Genomic DNA, 18,659 nt, shown 5'->3' with positions numbered 1-18,659 from the left:
CACTCCAGGCTGGGCAACACAGTGACACTCCATCTCAAAAAGAAAAGAGAAAAAAAAAAAATTATTGTTACTGCCTTCTTATTTAATTTTGCTTTCTTCAGAGAACTATGGTATAATATCATTCTTTGAAATGTACTGATGTCTACTACTTGGTTTCTTTTATTTAATGCTCCATATGAGCCTAAGAAGGATGTATACTCTCAGGTCATTAGGTACAAGGTTCCTTATTTGCCCAATAAGTCAAGCGTATTAACTGTGTAGTTTAAATCTTCTATAGTCTTAGTAATTTTTGTCTTTTGATATTTCAACATTTGAAAAAAAATATGGGCTGGGTGCGGTGGCTCATACCTGTAATCCCAGCACTTTTGGAGGCCGAGGTGGGTGGATCACCTGAGGTCAAGAGTTTGAGATCAGCCTGGCCAACATGGTGAAACCCTGTCTCTACCAAAAATGCAAAAATTAGCCGGGCATGGTGGAGGCCACCTATAGTCCTAGCTACTTGGCAGGCTGAGGCAGGAGAATCGTTTGAACATGGGAGATGAAGGTTGCAGTGGGCTGAGATCATGCCACTGCACCACAGCCTGGGCAACAGAGTAAGACTCTTTCTCAAAAAAAAAAAAAAAAAAAGAAAAAAATAAAAAAACATGTTAAATATTTCACGATGAAAATGGACTTATAAATTTCTCCCTGGAGTTCTAATGAGCTCTCTCTGAGTGTGTGTGTGTGTGTGTGTATGTGTGTGTGTGTATTTGGACAGATATATACATATACAGGCATAACTTGGACATATTGTGGGTTTGGTTTCAGACTACTGCAATAAAGTGAATACCTCATGAGGCAAGTCACATTTTTTGGTTTTCCAATGCATATAAAAATTGTGTTTAAACTACACTGTAGTCTGTGAAGTGTACAACAGCATTATGTCTAAAAAAATATGTACTTTAATTAAGAAATACTGTATTTCTAAGAAATGTTAATGATCACCTGGCCTTCAGTGAGTCACAATCCTTTTGTGGGTGGAGGGTCCTATCTTGGTGCTGATGGCTGCTGACTGATCAGGGTGGTGGTTGTTGAAGGTTGGGGTGGTTGTGGTAATTTCGTAAAATAAGGTAACAATGAAGTTTCCCACAAGGATCGACTCTTCCTTTCATGAAAAGTTTCTCTGTGGCAAGTGATGCAGTTTGATAATTTTTACCTACAAGAGAACTTCTTTCAAAATTGGAGTCAATCTTCTCAAATCCTGCCGCTGCTTTGTCAACTAAGTTTATGTAGTATTTTAAATCAGATATAATAATAATGAACATTACCAAAATGTCACAGGAAGAGACACAAGTCCAAAATCCTGACATTCTCTGATAGGATTTATGGAATTTTCTTTGCTCTCAAGAGATTGATAAGAAATAGAATGGGATTCTCCAACATGAAGATGTGCCAGGTTTTCAGATTCCAGCCAATTACAAGGCTTTCCTCATGCATGTTTTTGGATCAGCAGTCACAACACGGATCATCTGAACTCCCCAAGCTTCTTTTTTCTTGTTTTTTTTTTTTTTTTTTTTCCAAATTAAGAGTTTGTGATTATATGGATAACACATAGAGCCTTCTTAGTTCTCTATCTCTACTTTTTTTACTGCCTACTTTAAATCTGTTGACTTTTTTTCCTTTTCTTTTTTTTTTTTTTTTTGAGACAGAGTTTTGATCTGTCGCCCAGACTGGAGTGCGGTGGCACAATCTGGGCTTACTGCAACCTCTGCCTCCAGGGTTCAAGCAATTTGCCTGCCTCAGCCTCCTGAGTAGCTGGGATTACAGGTGCACACCATCACACCTGGCTAATTTTTATATTTTTAGTAGAGACCAGATTTCCCCATGTTGCCCGAGCTGGTCTTGAATTCCTGACCTCAAGTGATCCACCTGTCTCGGCCTCCCAAAGTGCTGGGATTGCAGGCGTGAGCCACTGCACCTGGCCTAAATCAGTTGACTTTTCTGCTGGTGTTGAGATAAAATTCAGTGCTTATGGCATTCTAGCCAAGATTAAAAACAAAAAAGTGTTAAAGGGCTTTCAAATAAATGGCTTTACATATTAAACAGCTCCACAGTAACCAACAACCTATACATCTTTTGCAAATGTAAATTTGGGTTTGCCTGGCTACCAATTGCTTAGGGTGCTAGAGCACTTAATTAAGGGGATTGACAGCCTAAAAGAATAAAAATTAGATAAGTGATTATGAAGGTTAGGCTCTCAGGTCAAAATCTTGAGGTCAGAGCAGTAATACAAGGTATCTCTTTCCAGCATAAAAACTGTTGTGTCTGCCATACAGAGGCCGTTAAAAAAAAATAGCTGGAAAACAAAACTCTTGTTAAGATGCCTCCCCATAACCATTGACTAGCAAAGGGGATCAGCGAACAAAAGATAAATGTGTTACTAATTCAAGGCCACTGGAGATTTTGTTTTTCTTATACAATTCAGTCAGTCCCAGCTAAAATGTAAACTCATTTGAAGCTGAAGAAAGCAAACAAAAACAGGTAAAAGAGGTTTTTTAAAAAACCAAACTGCTTTACCCAAAACTTCGATCCATTCAATTGCTTTGATAGCATTCAATTGTTAGCCTTCATTAGATTAGCAATTGAAGCAAATAAAGTTTAGCCATGTAAAAAGGTGCCAGTTTTGTCGGAAACATAATTTGAATCCAACCGTTGTTTTGTAAACAGGTAAATTTGTATTACTATCTCATGGCTAAAATTCTAAAATAAAAGCAGTAAGATCTTTGTGTATGATCTTTGTGTATGTGTGTCTATGTGTTTAGGTGTGGTTACCAACATGTACAGGTATTATGTTATATAATATGATGTATTTACAAAGTAAAATCTGGAATAGTTGTTATAATAATACATGTTATTATATAACATTATCATATTATATTATATTATATATGAATAATACACATAACAATGAATATTATGTTAATATAACAATGAATAATATTCATAAAACATAACATGAATACATGTTATTATGTAACATTTATGTTTTATAATGTTATGTTATATCTACATAGTAAAATCTTAGAAATGTATAATAAAATGTATAATGAAATATATTCATAGTATATTATTCATATAACATAATGTGAATACATGTTATATAACATGTTATATGAATAATACATACTATATAACACATTATGTTATATAATATATGTTATGCTATAATCTACATAGTAAAATGTGGAACAGTTGGTCAAAAAAAAATCTAAGAAATTTTATTTTGATTGGCTTAGATGAATTATCACACATATAAAATACATAGTAATTAACCCAAATGCCTTTTAGTTCCTGTGACTTAAATAAAACTTTGATAAACAAGTTGGTTTTTAAATCACTGGTAAAGTAAAAATACAAATATCTTCAAAACTGGTAGCATACATTTTTGGCTGGGTTTTGTATTTGTTTCTGCTACATGTTTTAAAGTCATGAAACTATGAACTCAACTTGAAAACAGAATAATCTTTGTGTAACTCTTTGATAAGTAGGGCTAATTTAATATTATTGGTTTAATAAAAACAGTTGTAGCTTCTGAGTTATACGCAAAATACTCATGTATTTTACTTTCAGGTTCTTAAGCAAACACCTGGTATTCACAAAGTACAAAAATGGTTAACAGTAATATAACTTGAAATGATGATTTGCTTTGTGTAATATTTCAGTTTTCATAAGCAATGTAGGTGAATTGTTAAAAATAAGTAAATCAGGTAAATGTAAATGGAGTAAATGTTTATAAAATAAACATTCAGAATAAATGGAATGTGGAATAAATGTTTATAAAATAACTTTTCATATACTTTAAAATCATAAGGTTATGCTATGTTATAATAAATAATAAACACTCATCAAATGTCTGGGTCATTTCCATAAAAATAAGAACAAATTGCTGAATATAAATAAATAAAAGTTGTTTTTGGCTTCTTAAATATATTTGAGTCTATTAAAACATGTTTCTAAAAATTATGAAACGATTCTTATTATAAAATGCTGACATGTGACAAAGAATTCAAAATTTTGGCTTCCTAGATTTTCACTAGAAATTCAGGTTACTAAGAATAAAATCCTAATTAATGTATATATAATTCTGTATACAAAGTGTATTAATCCATTTTCATGCTACTGTTAAAAACATATCTGAGACTGGGTAATTGATAAAGAAAAAGAGGTTTAAGGGACTCACAGTTCCACGTGGCTGAGGAGGCCTCCCAATCAAGGTGGAAGGCAAAAGGCAAGTCTTACATGGCAGCAGGAAAGACAGAGTGACAGCCAAGCAATAAGGGAAATCTCTTATGAAACCATCAGATCTCGTGAGACTTATTCACTACCATGAGAAGTTTATGAGGGAAACTGCTCCCATGATTCAATTATCTCCCACCAGGTCCCTCCCACAACATGTGGGAATTACGGGAGGTACAATTCAAGACGAGATTTGGGTGGGGACACAGCCAAACCATATCACAAAGTATACCAAAATAAGATGTGTTTTTGATGAGCAAAATTACAATGCATAAAAAATATATTCCTTATTGAGAAAATAGAATAATTTTGTCCAGTTCAGAGGTTACTTAAAGGTTGCCTTGAAAAGTAAATTTAAAAAAGAAATAGAAACAAGATAGGAATCAGTAAGCAGGAGAGTAATGTGAAGAAAGTTATGGATATAAGGATGTATTTTTGGTAAGGACGGTTAAAAAGAAAGGAGAATTTTCTATGAGAAAGAATCTTATGTGGTAAATTTTTGTCTTAAAGTAAAATGACTGGTTATTTAATAAAGAGAAAGTAAACACAGCAGAAAGCTTAAGCATGTTGTGAAAGGTCTGAGTAAGTCATGATAAAGTTTGTAAAGGATGAATTTATAAAAGAAATTGTGTGTGTGATCAAGTTGCCTGTAATTAGAAGGGAATTGTTTCTAAGTCTTCCTAAAGATTGAGCTTTGCTATCAACAAAATACATTAAAACAAAACTAAAAATTTCATCCCCTATGTTAGAACAAAGTTTTCTTGAGGTACTGATCTGCTCTTAGTAAAACCCCAAGAGATTATAATTTTTAATTCTGAAATCTGTTTAACTGCCATCTTCTGAAGTGCAGTTTCTATTTCCGCAAAATTTCTTCCTGAGATATATTTAATTTCCCCAGTTTCAGGTCAGAAATGCTGTCTTCTTCACACGTATAATCCAGCACTTTGGGAGGTCAAAGCAGGTGGATCACCTGAGGTCAGGAGTTTGAGACCAGCTTCAATATGGCAAAACCCCATCTCTACTAAAAATACAAATTTTAGCCAGGCGTGGTAGCACATGCCTGTAATCCCAGCTACTCAGGAGGCTGAGACAGGAAAATTGCTTGAACCTGGGAGATGGAGGTTGCAGTGAGCTGCAATCGTGCCACTGCACTCCAGTGTGGGCAACAGAGCAAGACTCCATCTCAAAAAAAAAAAAAGAAAAAAAGAAAAAAAGAAAAAGAAATGCTGTCTTCTTCATTTAGAATGGTAATTTCACTTCTTGAGGTAGAGTTTTCCTCTGGAAGCTTTTCAGATTCATCTCTCAGAAGTTCAACTTTTGCTGTATCTTGCTGCATGTGATTTTCAGGTCTTACATCATTGCCTTCTGCTCGTCCTCTTTCTACCGTTGAAAAGGCCTGGGATAACTCTCTCCTTTAAGTTTTCCATTCCTTCCTGTAACTTCCCACCCCCACCCCCACCCCCCACCACCTGTTCTAACTCTGCTGTTATAGCTTGTCCATTAAATGTTTATCTTGGGCCAGGTGTGGTGGCTCACACCTGTAATCCCAGCACTTTGGGAGGCAGAGGTGGGCTGATCATGAGGTCAGGAGATCAAGATCATCCTGGCTAACATGGTGAAACCTCATCTCTACTAAAAATACAAAATATTAGCCAGTGTGGTGGCATGCACCTGTAGTCCCAGCTACTTGGGAGGCTGAGGCAGGAGAATCGCTTGAACCCGGGAGGCGGAGGTTGCAGTGAGCTGAGACTGCGCCACTGCACTCCAGCCTGGGGACAGAGCGAGACTCCATCTCAAAAACAAACAAACAACAAAAAAGTTTATCTTGAAGGTCTAAAAAGGCAATGTTTTCGCCAGTATACCTTGATTTTGTACCCTTGCCTTTTCTTGACATGTCTGAATTATCCCATGTAACCAAGAAACTTCCCATGCTATTACTAAGGGCCATGTATTCCCCTGCTCAAGGTGCTAGTTTTCTTGTTTACATTCCTGTATAATATGGTCTGCACTCATAACCTTGGACCCATTCCTTCTGTGTCAGATTAAACTCAAGTACCCTTTTCATCAGGTCGACTACCTGGTTATCTACTATACATTGGCTTCTCAGAAGGAGAAGCAATCAACCTGCAGAAGTTGTTTTTCACCGTTTTAGTAACTGGCCTGAGAAACAAACATTTTATATGTTATCAATATAATTTCCTGTGTTATCTTTCTTCAGTATTTGATTACTTAGGAAAATGGAGTTTTGAAAGCACTAAGCTTCCACGTAAGTTTCCGTATTGTCTTTTGATAATCGCTCTGGGTACATGAATGACTATGACTTCACAGTAACGTCTCATCAAGTGCTTTCAACCTTTTAAAATCTTTGGCAGGGTTCCCTGAATCAAAATTCTAACTTAAGTTTTATTGACCTGAAATTAACTTTTGGATTTTCCAGAAGGACCTCTGGAGAGGCTCAAAGAATGTATCTCTTATCTTGTAGAAATATTAAATGATTAGTCTTATTTTGTGAACTGCATGCTAAATGCTATCAAATAATAAGTGATGCTAGATATTTGCATTACATTTATGGGTATGTACCCAAATTATATAAAATTCTTAAAAATCTAATATGACATTAGTTAAAATTCTAGACATGATGTCGTGTGGCACAAAAATAACTAAATTTCCATGTTAATTGCTTATTATAATGAACTCCCATCAGATTTTTAGCCATGGGTATTCTAAGTTTTTATTCACAGCTATTGTTTTGAATTCTTCTTTAAAGGCATTTGCAAACAAATTTATGGAAGCGACTCCAACAAATACTCTTAGATATAGGTTAATAACTTTAAGATCAATGGACTAAATGCAAATGTTTGAGAACTCTAATGAAGAAACATGAATTTATGAAACTACTAATCAAGCTCAAGCAGAACAAAAATAAACTGCATGAGATTAAGTAACTGATAATGTTTTTGACTTTTATTTAAAACACGGTTAGTTCTTCACTTAAATGTTTTGTTTTCCAGATTGAAGGAAATTTTCTTCCCTAAGCTATCTATAGCACACAACAATTTGGTACACTATACATTTGTGAACAAGGTAGAAGCATTTCCTTTTTCTTCCAATTTTATCTCTCCAAAGTTTGGAGAGTTTTTGTGAGTATTCTTATTTTTATGGCAATATGGTTATTTGTACAAGTTCAATAACATTTGCTCTCTCCACTTGCCACAGTGGCTCATGTCTGTAAGCCAGGTGGGCAGATCACTTGAGGCCAGGAGTTTGAGACCAGCCTGGCATACATGGTGAAACCCTGTCTCTGCTAAAGATACAAAAAAAAAAAAAAAAAAAAATTAGCTGGGTGAGGTGGCACATGCCTGTAAAGCCCAGCTACTCAGGAGGCTGAGGCATGAGAATCACGTGAACCCGGGAGGTGAAGATTGCAATGAGCCAAGATTGCACCACTGCACTCTGGCCTGGGTGACAGAGTGAGACTCCATTAAAAAAAAAAAAAAAAAATTACCCTCTCTTTATAGCAGGATACAATGGAAACAATTTGTTATATTATCAAGGCTTTGACTGAAATGTCATATCTGAGAATATGTATAAACTGCCTGACTTCTAGGGTTCTCAGCCTTATAGTAAATGAATAAAAATTATCAATTCCTGGCAGGTCCAGGAATCTTAGGACTGTAAGTATAACCTAAAGTCTGTCTTGGGTTATCTTATTAACCTCAAGAAGTTTTTATTTATGTTTATTATTTATTTTTTTTGAGACATGGTTTCTCTTTGTCACCCATGCTGGAGTACAGTGGCACAATCACAGCTCACTGTAACGTCAAACTTCTGGGGTGAAGCAATTCTCCCACCTCAACCTCCCCAGTAGCTAGAACTACAGGCACTTGCCACCAGCTTAACTTCAAAAGGTTTTTAGATCTGAGATTACTCTGTGGTCAAATCACTATTCTTGCAGGCAATATTTGATAAAAACTAAATTTATTTTAGAAACAAATTTGTCTTACTCTATTTTTGGAAAAGTCAATATCACCGTAGGAAGAAAAAGTTATGTTTCTTTTCTTTTTTTTCTTCCAGAAATATTTTAATAAAAATTGATCATTTCCAAGAAACATTCACTGCATGCCCATCAATAAAAGAGAACCACAACAAAATAGAAAATTTACCATATGGCTATGATTTAAAGAAAAAAATGCAGACATGAGTTATGTTGCTAAAGAAAAGCTAGAATACAACTGTTATTAGATGATAGCTGTGTGCACTGTTTTCAAGTTATTTGCCTATACAGCAATTTGCTATTTGTTATTTGCCTATAGAACTCTTCTAAATTTCTACAATCCTACTTTCTTCCATGCAGTTACCAAAAATGGCAATTTCTGTGTTTTGGAAGCCCTATAAGCTGAAACTAGATGAATTTTAAGAAATAAGTCTCATGCCTGATGTCTGGGCCACACAAAGTTCACTAAACTGCCCGATGCCATTACCAGAGACATTCAAACTGCAAACCAGGATAAGAGTTGATTGTTTCCATGCTGTAGATAGCTTTTTGCAAGATGTCAGAACAAGACTCTATGTCATAATGATATAATAATACCCACCTTTTTCACTTGGTAGGTTAATGGTCATTTTGTTTATTTAATTGGTTGTCTTTAAAGCCTAGGTTTATTGCTCAAAGTCCCTATGCAAATTGTTCTTGTCACATCACTATTAATTTTACTTTGCATTTTCTTCTTTAATTTTGTATCTGTTACTTGTTCAAGTTTTTTATAGAAGTACAAATCCTAACAGTATAATGCTAACCCAGCACTTTGAGATGGTAACATAGGCCTATGGAACAGACAAAATTGAACTTAATTACAGACTCCAAGTAGACAGCCAGGGAGCACCACGCTTAAACTTCCTCAAGCTTAAACTTAAGCTCAAATGTGGTTAAAAAGGTTTGGACATTGACTCCTAGCTGCCATTCATTCTCTCCAATATGAAACAAGACCAGAAACCTGGGAGAGGTCCATCCTGGCATTGAAAGACATGAAAACCTAACTAAAGGATGATTGATCAGTGACACTTTTGGAGAAACATCTTGATCAAAAGGGTGAAATGTGAATGTTGCCAAAATAAAAATGGAGTCATTTGTGTTAACAAAACCCTGACAAACAGAACCGGGAAGGCCATGGAGATAGGCTTTTCATCCATAAGTGTCTGGTAACGAGAATGATCACAAAAGACTCCGTGAAAACCACAATCTTGCACAAATGCCATCGTAACTTTACACACACAAAATAAAAACTTTGGCAGGCATGTCTGCCCAGCAACTGCCTGTCCAGTCTTGGACTGGTGTCAACTTTGTTACTGATCCTTTGGCCAAAGATAATTATCTCCAATTATAAAAGCCTCTTCATTTTTCCTTTAAAAACCTTTCTCTTCCTTTACCTCCCTGGGTATGCACATAGTTTGCTATGGCATGTATATTCCCATTGCAATGCACTATTCCAGAATAAATATAATTTTCTTTTAGAGAGAATCTCTTCGTTATTAAGGCTGACAATACTTTAGAAGTTTCTTTGCATGTTTGCAGAAAATTCTCTTTGTTATCTTATGCTTGAAAGATTATTCTTATAGGTATACAACCTGTTATTGTTTCTTGGCATACTTAAGATATGCCTCACTTCCAATTTTCTCTATTATCTCCTTCTGATAGTCCAATGAGACATATCCCAATTTCTTTGCTTCTTTCTCAGTTTTTCTATCTCTTTTTCATTCTGTGTTGAATTTTGGGTAATTTCTTATACCTCTTCCAGTTCACTAATTCTCTCTTCAACTGTGTTTAAGCTATTGCTTAACATATCCATTTAATTTCAATAATTATATCTTTCACTTCTAAAAATACTATTTAATCCAAAAGGGCTATTCATTTTTTTGAGAATCTACTATTCCTTCATCCTACTTTCAGTATTCATTTTTTATTCCTACATGTAAGTAAAAATACTTATGTTTTATATCTGATAAGTCCAATATTTGCAGTCTTTCAGATTTAACTCCAGTCTTCAGTTTTTGCACTTTCTCAGGGTAGCCTACTTCCTTATGCGTTTTGTGATTCCTAACTGAGAACCTTGCTTTCCTTGTAACTTCCCCTAAAAAATTTTGAAGACTTGTTTTTAAGAATATTCTTCTAGATCAGATTTATGTTAGTTTCTGCCAGGTACCTGGCAAATTTTTTACTTTTTTCTTTCCATTTTTGCTCCCACACATGTAATTTCAGCCCCCGAAATAATATAGGCATAGGCTTAAAATAAAATCTCAAAGGAAACATTTCCCCCTTATTCTACCTAAAACCAAGGATGAAACAGACAACAACCTCTACTGTCTTCTTCTACACTCTGAGTTTTATTAACTGTTTATCCACCGAGGATAATACTCTTTGTGGATCCTGATTTTATGTGAGGCCTTTATGTGAGGTCTTTCTTCCTGTGGGCTTAAGGTCCTATGTATAGTATGTCAACAGAATAATTCTATGTTTTGCCTGTTGGCCTATTGTCCCTCTGTAACCCATGATAGCATTCCCTTGTTTGCACTATAAATTATACAGCTACCTATTGAGAAAAACCAGTTTTTCTATACTCTCACATAGAAGACTTCTGATGCCAGATATTGTGGGGTTATTTTCCTACAATGACCAGTTCTCCAACACTAGCTGGGTCCCTATACTTTAATACAACAGTGACACTACCTCCTTGACAAAAGCATCAGATGCTATGGGTTAGTGGCTTAGTCCCATGAGGTGGCCCACTTGAGATGCCAGCTGCAAGTCCCGGCCTTCTGTCCTCTGACAGATTTGCTGTAAATCAAGGATTCCTATGATCCCCTCCTTGGGTTCCATAATTTACTAGAATGGCTCCTGAAACTCTGGAAAACACTTACATTTACCAGTTTATTATCAATGATGGAACCTGGGAACAGTCACAGAGAAAAGGTACATAGGGCAAAATATAGGGGTGTGGGCTGAGGGGAGTATGGAGCTTCCATGCCCTCTCTGGGCACATCACCCTCCAGCAACAATAGTGTTCACCAACCCAGTAGTTCATCAAATCTTGTTATTAAAGAGAATTTAAAGAGCTTGATTTCTATCACAGCCTCCTGCCTCTCGCCTGGAAAGGTGAGCTACAACAATATTGGAGGGAAGAGCTTCATGGACAAACCTGTTAATTAAGATATAAGTTATATTTATGAAAATTTGAAAACAACTAAGGTCAAGGGAGTGGGTAGGTAATAGTCTATTAACTATTGGATATAATGTTCATTAACACCATGTGGTTGACCCAGAAAACGCTTATGATATGAAACAAATGAAAAGCAGAAAACCACATTTAACATGCATTATGACTATAAATAAGACATAATACCCACATGGGGACATGGATCAGAAGCCAAGTAGAAAAGACTAATTTATTAGAGAAGCCAGCTTTGCAATCCTTTTTCCTTTTTAGAACTTGCAATGGATATAAACTTCATATGAAACAAACTCTTTAAGGATGCATGTATCTAAATCCTCCGTGATACAACCTGAGAGGCAAATGCCCTTGCTGTCAGACAGGCCTGTGTTGAAATCTTTGTTCTGTGTGAATAGTTCTGTGAATAGATGTGGTCAATTCTTTACTCTTTCCACTGTAGGGAGGGAATTCTGACACACTCCTTAACTCACACTCCTTACTCAAAGTAATCATACGGGATCAGCCATATGGTTACTTTGGCCAATGAGGGATGTTAGCAACCATGACTCAGAGTTGCCTCCTGTGTCTTAAGGCTTCCTCTGCCACCTCTGCTTCACCATGAGAAGACACCACACTGGCCTGCTGAAGGGACAGAGGACACACTAGAGGACAGCCAAGTTGCCCCAGTCACCAGCTGTCCCATCTGAAGCAGACCACAGATACTCTGTTAAAGTAGTAAAAAAATGAACCATCCAACCAGCCTATAAACTCATCAACTATATAAATGGTTACTGATTTAGCCCACTATCAGAAAGCTTGTTATGCAGCATTATCTATAGCAGTAGATGACTAATACACCCTGTCTTCTTCCTCTTTCTATAGCCAGGTCCATCCACAGTGTTTGGTACCTACAGAGTGGTGATGAAGGCTTTTTCTGTCATTGTCCCCCCTCTGTGAGGAAGAATGAGACATTTATGCTTGCATCTCCCCCACTCACACACCCACACCTGTCACAGCACTTGTCCTTTTTTAAATACCTACTTCTTTGCACATTTCTGTCCTCCTCCAAGCCATACATGAGTTGGAAGCAGGTTAGTTATTCACATCCACATCTACAGCACCTGGCAGAGCAGGCCCTCAATAAATGTTTTTGCTTGAGTTGAATGAATAGATGTGGGGAGCTGACATGAACCAAAAGAGCCAGCAGCAGATGGTAAGAATAATAACCACACAAGCTGGTTCTTATGCCAGGAGGCTTTAGGCTTTCCAGAAAGCCCAAATAAGGGTGGAAAAAACCCAACACCCCACAAAGATGAAAAGCATACTCGTTCTGGTCTCCTGTGCCCTTATCTCTCTCACCACATCGCACATAAATCTCCTAGCCATCCATGCCCCTGAGAGGTCCCCTCAGCCCACCTCACCCTACCTCCGGGGATGTGCCTGTGTTGACCCTACCTTTAGATCAGACACGTCTCTGTAACACTGCTCGGAGCGGGTGTGGTCCGACAGCTGCACATTCCAGAAGCAGGGGAGCTGGTACACAAGGAAGGGGTTTTGTTTGATGACGGCATTGAAAATATCCTGGGGGATGAAAGCCAAAGACACAGTCAAGACAATCGGATGGTCCAGCTGCCCATTCTGGCTGTCAAGGCACTGCATCCCCTGTGATAGGGCTTCTCTTGAACCGCCTGCTCTGAACACAGGCTGGCTCGCACTGTGGGGCATCTCTCTTGCCTGTTATCTCTAGGAACCAAGCAATAATGTTTGGATAGAGACTGGGGAATGCCCCAGGCTGACTGGAAGCTCCAGAGTCCTGCTGGTCTCATAAAGCCCTATCCAGTGAGCTCACACGTGCAGACATGTGGTGTCTTCCCTACCCTTGCTGGCATATGAAAAATGAAGTCTCCTTCCCCTCTGGCCTCCTAGGCAAGAGCCCTGTGTTATCCATCCTGAGCCTCCTGGAGAGGAAACTGCATGATGACAAGTAGCCCCACTCATTCAGGGACTGAGACAAATTACAGATCCTCCCTCTCAGCAGTGCTTCCTGGGGCCTGCGGTGGACTCAGTGATGGATGCTCCTTGGATTTCTGCAGGCCATGGTGCCCAGGATATGCATTCTCCGTTTCAAAATCCAACTCTGACTTGTCTAGGGAGGTTTTACCTTTTCTGGGCTCTTTTCCAAGCTCTTGCACCGGCCATACTTATTAACTAGCTGCTGACAGGTGGCGCCGGGAGGTGAATTATGGGCCTTCGTGGCAGAAGATGGCTGAATAAACTATCCTCACTGGACACGGGCACACAATTGCTAGCTTTGGGGGACATGCTCAAGTCACGGTGACCCGACTTGAAATATGACGCTGGTGGACGATTTCCCCCTCAGGTTTAAAACAGCTACCTGGGTATTATTTTTTTCTTAAACTCATTCATTATACTCTATCTCATGTTCGAAAAAGGAAATCAGTTTCTAGCTGCTTGGAAAATACTGAATAATAATGCTTTAAAAAATAGTAAAGTAATCATGCAGGGTTTCTTGTTTCCTCCGTATTATGAAACTTTGCAGGCAAATTCGACGAACCAGGAAATTGCACTTGGAACAAAAACATGCAGAGTGAGCTGGCTCTTTGGATGAAAAAGAAAGGGTGAAATGCAGAAAACTCAGAGAAATCATCTTCGTGCTTGAAGACAGCTATCAGTGCCACAGGAAGATGAAAATTTAAAAAAGTGATTCTGGTAGACTCAAAGTCAAAGACTGGAGCCCTCTGACTTTCCTAAGACGTCAACATGAGGAATGGGTTTTTACAAAATGAGTATTTGTTGGCTGGGTGCAGAGACTCATGCCTGTAATCCCAGCACTTTGGGAGGCTGAGGCGGGCGGATCATCTGAGGTCAGGAGTTCGAAACCAGCCTGGTCAACGTGGAGAAACCCTGTCTCTACTAAAAGTATAAAAATTAGCCTGGTGTGGTGCCGCATGCCTGTAATCCCAGCTACTTGGGAGGCTGAGGCAGGAGAATTGCTTGAACCCACGAGGTGGAGGTTGCTGTGAGCCGAGATTGCACCACTGCATCCCAGCCTGGGTGACAGAGCGAGACTCCATCTCAAAAATAAAATAAAATAATAAAAATAAATAAAAATGAATATTTGCTAACAGTTTGGTGGAGTTTCTGAGGCTGCCTACATAGCAAGGTGGTTTCCTGGCAGTTTATCCTTTCTATTTAAGTGCATTTCCCTTGAGTAAAGGGACACTAGTGCAGCATCTAAGTCAAAGGCTTAGATTAAAGGTTAGACTTGGGGCTGGGCACGGTGGCTCACGCCTGTAATCCCAGCACTTTGGGAGGCCGAGGCGGGCAGATCACGAGGTCAGGAGATCGAGACCATCCTAGCTAACACGGTGAAACCCCGTCTCTACTAAAAATACAAAAAAAAAAAAAAAAAAGAAAAAAAAAAAATAGCCGGGCGTGGTGGCAGTCGCCTGTAGTCCCAGCTACTCAGGAGGCTGAGGCAGGAGAACGGCGTGAACCTGGGATGCGGAACTTGCTGTGAGCTGAGATTGTGCCACTGCTCTCCAGCCTGGGTGACAGAGCAAGACTTCATCTCAAAAAAACAAACAAACAAACAAACAAAAAACAGTTAGATTCTGTTTGCCAGCAAGGCAAGTGAAATCTTGCTTGGGAAATACGCTGTGGCATTCTGGGGTCCCAGAGAGCAGGTCCTATGCACTCCACCTGGTGATGAAGAGGGCATCAACATCTCCTTATAAGTCTGCATCAGTAAGCTCTATGAGGGCAAGTGTTGCATCCTTCGTCTATCTCTGTCATCCTTTTTCTGAACTCGGCTCCTGGTATACACAGTACTCAGTGCGAGTCTGCTGAACCAACAAATGAATGAACAAGGGAAGGCACTAAAGAGTTGAGCTGCTGTCTTAGACTGGAAAGAATAAGGCAGCTGTATCAGAGCATACAGGGTCACACAACACATAGAAAACCATTCAGACCGATTGACTTTTAAGTTTCCTTGAGAAACAGCACCAGCGCACTCAGGAATACCTGCACCTTCGGACCTGGCCACCCACCTGGTCAGCTAAGGATGTAGACAGCATGCCCATGAGCTCCCTCTCTGCGGTCAGCCTCCACATCTGCTCCCATTTCATCTTCCGCAGCTTATCCAGAAGTAACAGGATCACCCCTGGGCAACAGCACAGGATAAAAGAGAAAATTAAAAAATAAGAAAGTAAGATGGAGACCTAGGCATGCCTACTCACAGCACAGCCACAGTCTCTCGGGGATGACTGTCTTATGCAGAGGCCTATGCCCTGCTGCAGATGAATCTTCCCTCCAAAAGTTCTTCCAGTGAGGCTCCACAGTATGGGGCACCTGTTTTGGAGATGAATATGCCTGGGTTCAAGCCCAGGACCTACCAGTTACTTGATAGAGATGTGAAGCCATCTCTCTGGGACCTCCTCGTTGTATGGAGACTGGTCATGCAGGCCTCAAAGGACTGTTGTAAGGAGTAAGTGAGGAGGGCAGGGAGAGCCTAGCATTGTCTGGAGACGGGCAGTGGTGGTGGCCGCGCAACAGTGTGAATGGACTTCATGCCACTCAACTATATGTGTAAACATGGTTAACACGGTAAACTTTTGTTATGTATATTTCACCACAATAATGAAAAAAAGATTCTAGCTCTGCACTGGATACAGAGCACATTCTTTATAGATATTAGGTTCTCCTGTGTTTTTCCCCAGAGATATGACCACCTACTAGGTTGAGCTGATAGGTGGAATTTGTACGACGTATACCATTTATCCCTACACACAAAAAGCAGCTCCTCTGTGACTTTATTCTGGGTATGGCTTTGCCAATTTGCTTGATGATTACTGACAAGCCACATGGGCCTGTCTCAGTCTTCCTGATTTCAAGGGGGTCTTTTTGGTCCACCCACGCCGGGTCTTTAAGGTGAGCTCCAGAAGCCTGTAAGCTCATAAGAAATGAATAATAAGAGGCGGTTCCTCTTTCTTGATATCTTTTCTTGGTTACTTTCTGTGGGAGGGACCTGGGTGAATGGAGGGTTGTTTAGGGAGGGAAATTCCCATTGTCGATACCCTTTTGTATTTTTTAAAACGCTAAAACAACAGCGGGGTGCAGTGGTGGCTCTCGCCTGTAAACCCAGCACTTTGGGAGGGGAGGAGGGTGGATCACCTGACATCAGATTAGCCCGGCCAACTTGGTGAAACCCTGTCTCTACTAAAAATACAAAATTAGCTGGGTGTGGTGGTGCATGCCTGTGATCCCAGCTACTTGGGAGGCTGAGGCAGGAGAATCACTTGAACCTGGGAGGCGGAGATTGCAGTGAGCTGAGATCGTGCCACTGAATTCCACCAGCCTGGGTGACAGAGCAGGACTTCATCTCAAAAAAAAAAAAAAAAAAAAAAAAAAAAGAAAAAAAAAGCTAAAACAGCTAAATGTATTATTCAGGCAAAAAATAAATACATCAGTTAAAATCTAAAAAAGAAAAATACATTTAGGCTTAGCTGAATGGCTGAGAAGCAACTATCTACCATCAGGTCAGTTAGAGCAAGCAGAAAAAGCCCAGAGCATAGAACACAAAGAGCCAAGAGAATTTCCCTGCAGGCCACTGCAGTCAATTTGGTGGGGGGAACTGTAGCACGCACAGGCCCCCAAATCAGTCCTCTTCAGGATGCTTAGCTCAGCAGAATGGTCAGTCGGGAAGACTCAAGGCAGTTGAAATATGATCTTAGTTGAAACCTAGTACCTGCATTTCCAAGACTCAAGGAAAGAAACTGATTTCCCCAAATCACATACACATGTCAACTCTAAGCCTTTTTACTTATTCCAGTGGCACATATTTGGAGAAAAGACATATTCACCATTTAGTGAAAGGTGGTTGGCCAGGTAGAGTTGAAAAAAAAGAACAGTGTCTATATGGTTATGGGAAGAATGGGCTAATACACAGAGATCTGAACTTGTAAGTCTGATGGACAAATTATATCTGCTGCATAGGTCCTTTGTGCTTTGTTAGGTTTACATGACATATCATTTCCCCTAATGCTCCCCCAGATCTCTATAAGATAGACTTTGATGTCCTTATTTTATAGGTGAGGAAACTGAGGGGGCTAAATCACATACTTGTGAATTCACAGTTCAAAAGTAGCTATGTCAGATTCAAACTCGGATCTGCCTGATTCCAAAGCCAGGGCTTCTTCCACTCAACCACATAGACTACACAGCTCCAGCAATGTCACTTTGGGACCATGGGACTCAGGTCAAGATTGTCTTTCGTTGACTCTCTGTTTCTACGAGTGTTGAATGAGAAAAATGCTACTTGCCCTGCACAGCTCAGAAAACTGTCAAGCGCTCTTGTGGTAGGCTGGTAATGTTTAACCATCAGCTCTCCGGGGGAAGAAAAGGGCCAGATTTGTAGCATTTGCCAATTGTCAAGGTGTAAACACTCCCGTCATGGCTAATTTCAAGCTAGCAATGTGATGTCACTGAACACCGGGTTGGGGAGGAAGGTACACAGTGGAAATTGTTCACCATAAATGTCTTATCTGATTGTTTTACTCAGATAAACAATGGGGAGAGGGGTAGAAAGAAAAGAAACATTTAGAAAGTTACAAACCAAGAGAATATAGTTATGTAAGTCACTGGTGACTAAGAATTTATATTCCAGTCAAAAATACGAATGAAGCTGGGCATGGTGGCTCACACCTGTGATCCCAGCACTTTGGGAGGCCAAGTCGGGTAGATCACTTGAGGTCAGGAGTTCAAGACCAGCCTGGCCAACATGGTGAAACCCTGTCTCTACTAAAAATACAACAAAATTTGCTAGGCATTGTGGTGTGTGCTTGTAATCGCAGCTACTCAGGAGGCTGAGGCAGGAGAATGGCTTGAACCCAGGAGGCAGAGGGTGCAGTGAACCGAGATTGCGCCACTGTACTCCAGCCTGGGTAACAGAGCAAGACTCCATCTCAAAAAAAGAAAAAAAAAAAAAGGGCGGGCGGGCGTGGTGGCTCACGCCTGTAATCCCAGCACTTTGAGAGGCCAAGGTACGTGGATCACTTGAAGTCAGGAGTCCAAGACCAGCCCTGCCAACATGGCGAAACCCCATCTCTACTAAAAATACAAAAAAACTAGCCGGGTGTGGTGGCACACGCCTGTAGTCCC

General features: G+C 39.5%; 1 protein-coding gene across 2 annotated transcripts in view; it reads right to left on the bottom strand.

The window, feature by feature from the left end:
- Positions 1 to 8,086: 8,086 nt before the first annotated feature.
- LOC116273200 (LARGE xylosyl- and glucuronyltransferase 1-like) overlaps positions 8,087 to 18,659 on the bottom strand; it is a 45,285-nt gene continuing 34,712 nt past the window's right edge. The window contains exons 2-4 of one of the 2 annotated variants that reach the window (XM_031662176.1): positions 15,551 to 15,663; positions 12,936 to 13,061; positions 8,087 to 11,468 (exon numbers count right to left, since the gene is read on the bottom strand). In XM_031662176.1, coding sequence (XP_031518036.1) covers positions 11,457 to 11,468; positions 12,936 to 13,061; positions 15,551 to 15,663 — 251 coding nt within the window. In that variant the 3' untranslated portion in view covers positions 8,087 to 11,456. The other variant, XM_031662175.1, reaches the window with a different exon arrangement.

This window comes from Papio anubis, unplaced genomic scaffold (assembly GCF_008728515.1).
Source record: "Papio anubis isolate 15944 unplaced genomic scaffold, Panubis1.0 scaffold461, whole genome shotgun sequence".
In the NCBI taxonomy this organism is placed as follows: domain Eukaryota; kingdom Metazoa; phylum Chordata; class Mammalia; order Primates; family Cercopithecidae; genus Papio; species Papio anubis.
The sequence above is the reverse complement of the archived record's forward strand: the minus strand, read 5'-3'. Positions and strand labels throughout refer to the sequence as shown.